The sequence below is a fragment of the Elephantulus edwardii genome, unplaced genomic scaffold (genome assembly GCF_000299155.1).
Source record: "Elephantulus edwardii isolate Elephantulus edwardi_28Jun2011 unplaced genomic scaffold, EleEdw1.0 scaffold00186, whole genome shotgun sequence".
NCBI lineage: Eukaryota > Metazoa > Chordata > Mammalia > Macroscelidea > Macroscelididae > Elephantulus > Elephantulus edwardii.
In genome coordinates this window covers 632933-644045 of record NW_006399936.1, presented here as the reverse complement: position 1 = coordinate 644045, position 11113 = coordinate 632933, and the positions used below count along the sequence as shown (strand labels likewise).

The following is an 11113-nucleotide window of genomic DNA, read 5'->3' as shown; positions in this document are numbered from 1 at the left end:
AAAGAGAGGAAGACCTTCGATGAGATGGATCGATTCTGTGACTGGTGGGAATAAGTATGTTTGAGATGGCTAGGTTGGCACAGGATAGAGTAGCATTTAGAGCTCTTGTACATAGGGTCGCTATGAGTCACAAACGACTCGATGGCACATAACAACAACAGCAACATCTGTTTTTGCTATGCTTATCTTGTTTTGGGGAAGCTCTGGTAGCTCTGGTTACTTAGAGTCGGGTATTATGTTGCCAGCCCAAAAGCAAGCAGTTCAGATCTACCAGCTGCTCTAAAGGAGAAGGATGGGCAGTCTCCTTCCATGCAGTTTACAGCCTCTTAAAACCCCCCTGGAGGGTGAGCTCTGAGTTAGAGTTAACGGATTAGTAATTCAGTTTCAGATTTATTTCTGTAGTGTCTTGTCACATTTTTTTAACCAAAATATTGGTTAACAATAGTTAACCAGTAACATTTTCAAATTTAATACTGCAATGGAGATAAATTTGAGTTTAAATTTTTTTCCCTATGCCTCCAGAAACTCTATGAACTCTATCTGCAGAGGGGCTTCAGGTCTTTTGTTCATAGGGTCGGGCTCAACTCAAAGGTAATCAGCAGTAACAATAATTCAGCAATATGATCAGCATTTGAATAATGTATGCATTTAATTAAAAAATTGCATGAGTTAGTTTTTGGTTTTTTTGTTTTTGTTTTGTTTTGTTTGTTTGTTTGTTTGTTTGTTTTAGGAAAACCCATCCATTCAGTATTTTTATACATATACTTCAGTGTCATATCATTTCAGTGATAGTGGCAATATCTTATAGTTAGACATACATACATATACTATAAGCAATTCTATTTGTAGGTATTTACCCATGAGAAATAAAAACATGTCCACACACCAACTTATTTTTTAAAATAGTCCCATTTACTTCTCAACTCACTAATTTACCTTGGGCATGTCATTTTACCTTTCAGCATACAGGAGAATATGATATCCTAGTATACTAATCCTTGAACTAGAGGAAAATTAACAGCCAGGTTTGGATGATGGGTCATATATCACTCACTTTTGTAGTGGGGAATAAGAATCTGGGTTCCTGTCCTCGCTCTGATACTCTATTCTGTTAGACAGGTTGTTTACCTCCCAAGGCCTCGGTTTCTTCAAAATAAAGGGTCAGACTAGGCAGTTCTAAGGACTCTATGATTTTTTTTGTGACTCTTGCTTGAGATTAGAGGTCTCTGAAAATAGAAATATCCTTCTCATTTTTATATTCTCTGCAGTTACTTATTGTCTGATGGAACATTGAGCATGCTTGCGCAAGAAAGAGCATGGCCTCAGGATCTGACATAAGGCCTCAGAGCAGAGCTGGTTTACTCACAGATCCTTTCTCCTCTTCTAGCTCTCCCTGCTTCTCACGTTCCTGCCTCTCGTGAGGGGATTCCCAAAGACCAGGCGATGGCATCTGCACTGTTCACAGCAGATTCCCAGGTCAGCTGTGGGCCCCTCTTTGCTCCTCAATCCTTTGTGTCTTCCTCTTGTCCTGGGCCTCTTTTAACATCTCTACCTGAGACACTCACTCTTGATGCCTTTGCCCAAAGAGAAATCCTACACCACACTATCCATTTGCTGCCTTGTTAACACAAACTCCCAGTTCATTAGCGCCTTTTTTTTTCATTAGAGCCTTCTAAGACCATGTTATCTTTCCCAGCAACCAGTGGTTTCCTGAAAACCCTCCCTGGCTTGAGGTGTGGTGTAGGATTGTCTCTGAACTTTGGAGAAACTCAGTGTGGGGATCTCATATTCTTCCAGGCAATGGTGAAGATCGAGGACATGGCAGTGTCTCTCATCCTTGAGGAATGGGGATGTCAGAACCTGGCTCGGAGGAATCTCAATAGAGACAACAGACAGGAGACTTTTGGGAGCATATTTTCCCAGGGTAAGACTAAAGCAGCATCATTGTATAATTCAGGTCGTTTGCATCTTTGTTGATTGTAGAATCTGATGTGTACTTGGTTGAGGGTAGAAGATGATATAGAGAATTCTGAGACCCTTTATTTGGACAAATTAGAGATATAAAATGTTTGTTTATTTAATCCATAAAGTATGATGTTGTGACACCTTGACTCACAGTGGTGGTTTTTGTTTTGGTTTACTCCTAGGTAGTTTTTGCTCTTTGAAATGAGAAATGGACACATATACCCTGGGTTCTTACCTCTACAACCTCTTAGTTACCTGGGAAAATACTGCTTCCCTGCTCCCGTTAAGTTACAGTTTAGGTTCCCTTGCTAGATAGAGAAGTGCTTGCATTTCCTAGTAAAGAAGTCTGGGTGATCAGATTGTTGGTCTAGTTCAAAGCCATTAAATGGACTTTGTTTTCATCCATTCTGTAAAGCACTGCTCAGAGCTTTGTCTAACTACATGAACAGGCCTCTCCCTGTACTTTGCTTATGTCAAGATCACCCTTTCAAAACCTATTGGTGCTCTCTTATGAAGAGGCCTGGATCCTAAATGCTTAGTAAGAAAGGAAAAAATAAGTCCTAAGAGATCATATCCAATGGTAATACTTGGTTTTCTCACCTGATATGCTACACCATTTGTCTTCCAGTTAGTCATACTGTGGTGGCTTGTGTGTTGCTGTGATGCTAGAAGCTATACCACTAGTATTTCACATACCAGCAGGGGCATGCCTGCAGGACAGGTTTCAGTTTTGTTTCCAGACTAAAACAGAGTAGGCCATCCACTTCTAAAATAACTGGACAATAAGTAGCAGCTGAATAGCGTTGATACTGTGCCAAAAAATAAAGCCTCAGGATAGAAAGCGCTGATGCTTCAAAGAAGACTCCAATGCTCGCTTCGGCAGCACATACACTGAAACTGGAACAATATAGAGAAGATTAGCCATGGCCCCTGCGCAAGGATGACACGCAAATTCGTGAAGCGTTCTATATTTTTGTAGTCTAGTGTGCTGAGCTGTTTTCTACCTTTCTGTAGTCTTTCTTAAAACACAATAAATTCTGCTGTGTTACTTGACTTTAAAAAAGAAAAAAAGTAGAATATAACATATGTGAATGGACCAGGCCTCTGACCTCAGTCAGGTTCCTCTGTGGAGAACACCCCAGAAATTTATCATTGCCACCTCCACTAAAATTATGTGGGGGAAAAAAAATAAGTGGTGCAAAATTCCAAAAACATCTTATTGACACTTAATTCAGGAATAAGCTGCAGAAGCCCAGAACCAGGAGCACGAGATCTTTGACACAGAGAAGGAGAATACATGATTAAAGAGCAGCGCAAGGTTGATCAGAAAGCTGTGGACGCCCAAATTTTTTAGACTCCCAAATTTTGCCAAAAATGAGAGCTATTCCTCATCTCAAAAGCTACTTGTATTCTTTCTTCTCCCTCACCAATAGAGTTTATCCTTATAAGTTGGTGTTCTAGATTTCTTGCAAAAAACATAATTAAATAACATAAATAAAATTTTTTTAAAAAGAAGTAGCTCAGGAAGGAAGACAAGGCAAAGTATTGTAGAGAAATGTGTGAAAACCTGAAACTAGAAAACCAAAAGAAGAGCATAGTTGGTGCTCTGAAGTTGTAACACTGAAGGATTCTATCAACAAAGTACAGAGTGACACAAAAAATAAAAAGCTGGAAGGGATACCCAGAGTCACTGTATGAAAAAGAGTTAGTCAGTGCTCATTTCTTCCAGGAGCTAGCGCATGCTCTAGAACCAGTGGACCACAGGAAGAAGTCCAAGCTGCATTGTTAAACATCATCTGTGTTATGCCAGTTGACCTTGATGTCCCTTGAGACTATACTCAGGTGGCCTCATTCATTTCCTCAGAGTATTTAGTTATGATTAAGAAGTTTACATAACTATGTAGCCTCTTGTTTCTGCTCTATACATGGAAGTATTTGCAGTATATACTAATAAGAGTGTATAAATATCATCTGCCAAACCTATATGTCATTAATACAGTTCCTTTCACCTGCCTGTGTCTTAGCTGTCTGCGTATATATCCACTTACAGATTTTTATTTTTGTTAGTAATGGCAACATTTAGTATGTAAGAATGTTTCCCTTTGTTGACTGTATTTCTTGTGCACCTTTGTCTTCCCTTTGTTTAATGATAGTGAACTGATCATCCCTTTAATGATTTTTCTTGTACCCAACTTAGTATATGTAATATCTGTTTACTAATTTTTTCATCTGCTTCTATTTCTGATAACTATCAAAGAATGTTGTAATTTTGTTTGTTTGAACTATAGTACTGGATTCATAGACTCTTTTTGTAGCTTGAGTGTTCCCCCGTCTTATCTCCAGTTAATATTGTAAAGTCATTTTGCAGACTTCCCAGAAAATCATGTCACTTGTTTAACCTGTGCATTCAAAAGAAAAAGGTACTATTTGTATTTTCTGTTTATTGTGTCAGGTGGAAACAGGAATGAGAGTGAGGAGTCAACCTCCAAGGCTAAGATTGCAGAGGACTCAGCATCACATGGGGAAACAACAGGAAGATTCCAAAAAGCTTTTAGAGAAAAACATGAACAACAAGGCAGAGTAACAGAACAGCAGCAGAAACACTCTGAGGAGAAAAATGGCAAAGAGAAGAGAGACTCGGGACCAACCACAGTCAAGGGTAAAAAACCCACCACAGGAGAGAGAGCCCCAAGAGAGAAGGGCAAAGGACTGGGGAGAAGCTTCAGTTTGAGTTCAAACTTTAACACCCCTGAAGAAGTCCCTACAGGAACAAAGTCTCACAGATGTGATGAATGTGGCAAGTGCTTCACAAGGAGTTCAAGCCTTATTCGCCATAAAATAATCCACACTGGAGAAAAGCCCTATGAATGTAATGAGTGTGGCAAAGCCTTCAGTCTTAATTCAAACCTTGTCCTGCATCAGAGAATCCACACAGGAGAGAAGCCTCATGAATGTAATGAGTGTGGCAAAGCTTTCAGCCACAGCTCCAATCTCATTCTGCATCAGAGGATCCACTCTGGAGAGAAACCATATGAATGTAATGAGTGTGGGAAGGCCTTTAGCCAGAGCTCAGACCTGACTAAACATCAGAGGATCCACACTGGGGAAAAACCCTATGAATGTAGTGAGTGCGGGAAAGCTTTCAACCGAAACTCATACCTTATTTTGCATCGGAGAATTCACACCAGAGAAAAACCTTATAAGTGCACTAAGTGTGGTAAGGCCTTCACTCGGAGCTCAACCCTCACTCTGCACCACAGAATTCACACCAGAGAGCGAGCCTCTGATTACACCCCAGCCTCCCTTGATGCGTTCGGAGCATTCCTGAAGAGCTGTGTGTAAAGGGAGAATTCATCCACAAGCCATTTCCCCCTTTTGTTTCTAAAATTATTTCTATGATAATAAGCCCATAGAGGGGTACAAAACCAGCCTCAAAAGCTAAAAAACAAACCACAACAAAATGACACTTAAGGATCCTTAGAGATACACAAGCAGTGTTCCCCTTTTCTGTAGTCTGAGGGTGTGCCGTTCTTCCACACAGTCCCTGCAGGGAAAACTTGGTCATCTGGATAAGATGTGATATTCCAACACAAGATAGAAGTACACACACCATAAAATGTCAGGCTTTTCTATAGTGAGGATGCCTCGAAGGCCCCCCTCACCACCACAGCATACAAAGTGAGAGAGTAGCTCTGTGAAAAAGATACTGAGGTTAAAAAGCTATTTGCTACAAAGAAGTTCTACTTGGCCACCATCTTCTTAAAAAAAAGGGCAGAGGGACAGCTTTTTAAAATTACCTTGGGACATGGCTGCTTAAACAAGTTACTTATATAATAAGTTAGATACATGATCCCTGGTGGCCTACCAAAGCTGTAGAAATCTAGCGCTGTGCCTGGTACCAAACCAAAGATTTCTGTCTCATCCTGAAAGTTGGGGTACGTGCACCAGTCTGCAGTTCCAGAGAATGGTAACAGGCGTAGATGGTTTTCTCCTCATCCCCGAGGTAAATTATGAAATGGGAACAGCAATTGAAAAAAGCAGAATTTCCCTTCTGGAAATCCCTGAAGCACTATGGCACTCCTCAATGCATTTGTCTACAGTTGAGCACTTGATTGTACACTGTCTAATGAACTTAAATTGTTTCGTTTGAGTTTTTATCTGTCCCCAGAAAAAAGAAACTTCAGTTGCCGTTGGAACTGTTTGTTTCCTTGACAGCACTGAACACAACTCCGCACACATACGGGGCACTTATGACTGACGCCTAGCAAAGCTTTTCTACTGATGATCGGGTCTTGTGAATCAGGAGTATATGAGCAGTGGTAGCCTGGCCCAGCCTTGGACCTTCAGCACCTTGAGGCCTGGTGAAGTTTGAGAGTCTAATGCTGATTTTTGACCTAAATATTTTAAAGGGAAGTTGCTTTTCCAAATACAGTTGAATGCGTTCTTACCACAGATGACAAAGAAGTCTTAATTGTCATCATCTTACTTAAAAAGAATAGGAACATTAAACAAGGCCGTTTTTCTGACCACTTTCTAAGGAAAAGATTTTAGCCAAAATTCGCTCCTGAACAACATAATTTGAGCACTTTCTGAAACATCTATTACTCTAGAGAATGTAGTTCAGAAGATACCATTTTTGTTGCTTTTCAGATAAAGGAAAGTTATAGAGGAGCATTATTCCACTCTTTTCTAGAAACTGCAGAAGCATTTGGCATCACTATCTATTCAATTACTGAACCTATCTTGTTGCTCTGCAAAGTTCACCAGAGAACAAGATGGGGTTGGTCATAGCATCAGCATGATGTCATGCATTTTGTGGTTTTCATCACTAAAGACTGAATGGAACTCTAAAACTAGTCTTCCATCATCGGAGCAGGAGGATACAGTTGGCAAACTAGAGGCCACAGATGACACTTTAACACACAAGAGAACAAAGTATTGTGCATCACATAGGCATTCATCAGGACTTGGGTTGCAGTGACTGAGAAGATAAAATTATTTTTAAAAACCCTGCAGAAACTTAGATATACAGACTACTAACAAATCCCAAGACTATCATAACCCTATATATCACCTGAAATTTTCCCTCAAGAAATATACTATATTACTTACCAGTTGTTCAGTGACCAACTCTAAAAGCCCCTGAGGCATTACGGCTTCATGGGGAGCTAAGGAGATAAGGTCCTACGTAGTCTCAGACTGAAAGTCAACTGGCTACCAGAATATTTCTGTCCATTTAATTTAAGGGAAACAGAAGAAATTACTCCAAAAGACTACCCAAGTACCCTTTTTTTAATATATATACTAAAATGGAAGTAGAAGGAATACTGTTAAGAATTTTCTTCAAAGAATAAGCCACAAGGATAATGGTTACGTAGAAAGCTGCTGCCGTTTTTGAGCATGGACAGGGACAAGTTCATTCCAGGCACCAATCAAAACACTGACTCCCCTTTGTTCTTGGTAAGGAAAGAACTTTGTCCAGCCCCACAATGACCCTTTTTTTAAAAAAGAAAAAAAAAAGCCACAGCTACATGCTGAAATCATAATGCATATGTTTTTTTCCTAGTGAAAGTTGACTAAATGTAACCTGTGCCCACCCCCCACATTCACGTTCCTTTTTAATGAGGAGTCCTACTAATCTTGGAGTAGCCCCCAAGGTTGCTTCAGTTCTTCAGTTGCTGTGCTCTGCTCCCTGAAGAAGCTGTTTGAAGATGTGTTGCTGAGAAAATCTCAGACTGCAACTGTTCATTAGAGCCATTTGCATTGCATTTATTATCAGATGTTCATTACAAAGTGTAACAGAGACATAATCAAAAAGACTTGCAATATCTAAGTAGTGCTTGGGATAATCATAAAAAAATGTGAAACCTGGTAACAGTTTAAGTATTCTGCAGTTATTCATTGACATGCCAGTGACCTCATGGAAGGTTTTGAAGAATTTTTAAATGTACTCCAATCTTGCCAGGAAGAAAAGTCAAATTCTTCCAAGGTGTGGAGTACTTGTTTCTACTCCAACCTAGCAGACAGGCTAGAACCTGCGGATGCATCTTAATGTGGAAGGCACTTAATATTGTACTACAGGCATAGAAGTGAAACTGCTACGTCCAGAGATAGTGACATGTTTAATAAGTGGAACAGTTCACATCTTTTACACATCTGAGAATTCATTTCAGAAAGGAATCTCTTAAATGTGATAAATGAGGCAAAGCCTTTGATCACACACTTCAGCTCTTAGCATCGGAAAGCTTACATTGTAAATAAACTTTAATAACGTTCTATGTGAGGCAAAGTTTCATGTACAGCACTCTTAGATGGGACAGAAAATGAATTCTATCGGTATATTTTAATCATGTAATGAATCTTTGAAGCACTGTAGAAGACGCTTAATCTTTGCAACTGCAGAGGATCCGCAGAAGAAATGTGGGGAAAGGCTAAAGAAACAGCAAAACATACAATTTCTTACAAAACTTATTTATGTTGGATACTTCTATACATTTTGTATGGCCATAAATGTCAGTATCTGTTTTGTATCTCCAACTTCTGTTGTTCCGTAAATTCCCTGTAATCAGGCTATATATTTTTATTTTAAATGTATTTGACAGCACACATCACTCCAAAAGAGTGAGTAGCGAAGAAACTGGTATGGTTATAGACAAAAAGTCAGTTCACAGAACCAAGGACAGGGAAATGATAAAAAAGCTTTGTAATCTAATGTTTATCACAATTGGTAAAGTCATCAGGAAAGATGGGGCAGTACAGTAGAACAAGTAAGAGTGTGTGGCTTCCTAAGAGTTTTTTCCCCCCTTTAAAATGAGAATATCAATCTCTTAGCTGTCAGGTGGAGTGAGAGCAGCTTCTTTACGAATTGCAAGTAGCAAGTGGCCTGGAAAGTCTAATGGGACCACTTGACCAGATTCTGAAACCATAATCCTCTTTCCTCTGCAGAATCTTAATCTCGGAAAATTTAGGTAAGAAAAACACCAGGTGGGCTTTTTCCTGAGGAAAAGTGCATCAGATTCACCCAGATGCTGGCATTGCAGGTAGTTTCTCTGTTAAGGTATAAGAACAATTTTACAGTATTTACTTATTACAGACCTTCCCCAGGTTTGTGATTACTAGAGAACTTGTGAAGATTCACAGCTTTGACATATTTAAAAAAAAAAAATTTATCCTAGAGTCATCTTCATTCCAATGTCTAGTCATTCTAATCTACTCATCTAAAATTAATCCGATTTGAACGACCATATTCATAGAACACTATGTGTAATATGTGGTTAAACAGTTACAGCAACACTTGCCAAAGGAGCCACTTCTAAGGCGAAATGGAGAGGCTGGTGTTCCCCAAGTCTGCAGATTGCGAAGTGAAGTGTAGCATCAGGAAATGAAATTCAACTAGATCTTTTCATAGAAGTAGATTTTTTTCTTTTATTTCAATTACTTCTGGAAATCTTAATTAATGCATTGTTGTTTGAAAAGTTTTCCTAACAGGTTTTAGAAAAGACACATTGCATTTAAGAGTAGTTACTTATTTTGCTACTTGAGGATTTTTTAAAGTTTTGTCAAACAAACTTGAGGTTTCAGGGAAGTAAGCCATCTCCATTTCAGCAGGTCACGTAAAAATCCTGGGAAGTCCTTTTGACATCTCATGTTACAGAATGTCTCCATGTGAGAACTTGGTTATAGACTGGTTCTATTTAATATTGAACACAAGTCTCTTCTCTGTTAGTGTAAAACAGTGAAAGGTCATTAGGTAGACTTACAGTCTGCTGTTAACTTACAGCTTTACTTTATAATCCCACCGCCATTTACCCTATAATCTCATCACTCAGTGACATCTGAGGTTCTCACCATTTTCCAAATAATGGCATTATGCAAATGTCCATGACGTTAATCTTTAATTTTTTTTTCTCCCTTCACCAAGCACTCTAAGCTGTGAGGCTGAGCATTTTAAGATCTGAAGAGAAATCGGTGAATAATTGGAAATTGATATTGAAACTATTTTATTCCAGTTTTAGATTTATGTTCCTTTGGTCCTGGGAAAGGATTTGGCAGCTAGCTGCAACATCCCCAAATCACTAAGCCTTGGAACAAAGTTAGATGCATTAAGAGAGAAAAGAGGTAATAGAGTAGTAGTTGCCTGAGCATCTGGCTGAAGAAGAGACGTCTGAGGAGGAGAGAAGAGAAATTGGAATTTATGCTAGCTGGCCACCTCCTTCGCCTCTACCAGTTAATAGCATTCTGCTGGTTTTTAAATTTGTAACCTGCCCTGGTAAGGACAAAACATGTTAGAAAGCCTTCTCCCTGCAGCAGGGGGTCTTAATTTGAAAACAAATACATGAAGAGGGTGGGGTGGGAGGGAGAAGATTGTGATTATACAGAAAGTCTTGTATTAAAAAAATACATGAGTTTTGGGGTAAGGAGTGGATATGCAAGCAGGATAAGTATTTTAAAATGAGTAAATGTATTTTTATTAACTTTTAATTAAATGTAGCTTATTATAATCCAGTCGACATGGTAAGCCTAAATCTAAAGAGAGTGAGCTAACTCAGGCATTGTCTTGTTTATTGTATACTGGAGGTAAGAAAACCTCTCCTGGTGTTTGGGGGTGTTGGTGGGGTTTTATTTCCAGTTTCCTAGATTAGAAAAAAAATTAGACTAAAAGAAGAGACTTATCTTTGTATACCTGCAGAGTTAAATTATTGCTGTTAAAAACTGGATTTTTCATCTCTCTAGTTAAGAGTTCAGATGCTTGGTAGATGTTCAATAAATGATATTTTTTCCCCAATAAATGATTTTTAAATTAAACGTGTTCATTTAAAATCCTCATAACCTTTCTAGGAAGGTTTCTTTTGGTAGATAATGGGTACTTAGGGGAGAATGTTTTGTTTGTATGTTTTGAAGCTAGAGAACATTAGGAAATAATTTGAAACCTTGATTGGGGCCTGACCGTTCAGTAAAGAAATGGCAGGACAAAATTTATAGATTCCGTTTTAGACACTGGTCCATTTTAGAAGACCAATGGTGTCTGAAAAGAAATGCTACAGTAGTGAGGTTGAAGAAGGAAGGAAATACGGGAAACTTGTAATACTCTCTTTGTTTCTCTTCTGGGTCATGGTACAACAATAAATGATTATCTCTAGGGTGCAAT

General features: G+C 38.9%; 1 protein-coding gene across 1 annotated transcript in view; it reads left to right on the top strand.

Moving 5' to 3' along the window:
* The window catches only part of ZKSCAN1 (zinc finger with KRAB and SCAN domains 1), a 9579-nt gene extending 4272 nt beyond the window's left edge, over window positions 1-5307 (top strand). Inside the window, exons 3-5 of the mRNA XM_006896496.1 lie at window positions 1388-1476; window positions 1798-1924; window positions 4418-5307. Of these exons, the coding sequence (XP_006896558.1) occupies window positions 1388-1476; window positions 1798-1924; window positions 4418-5307 (1106 nt within the window). The remainder of the gene's footprint in view (window positions 1-1387; window positions 1477-1797; window positions 1925-4417) is intronic.
* The last annotated feature ends 5806 nt before the right edge of the window (window positions 5308-11113 follow it).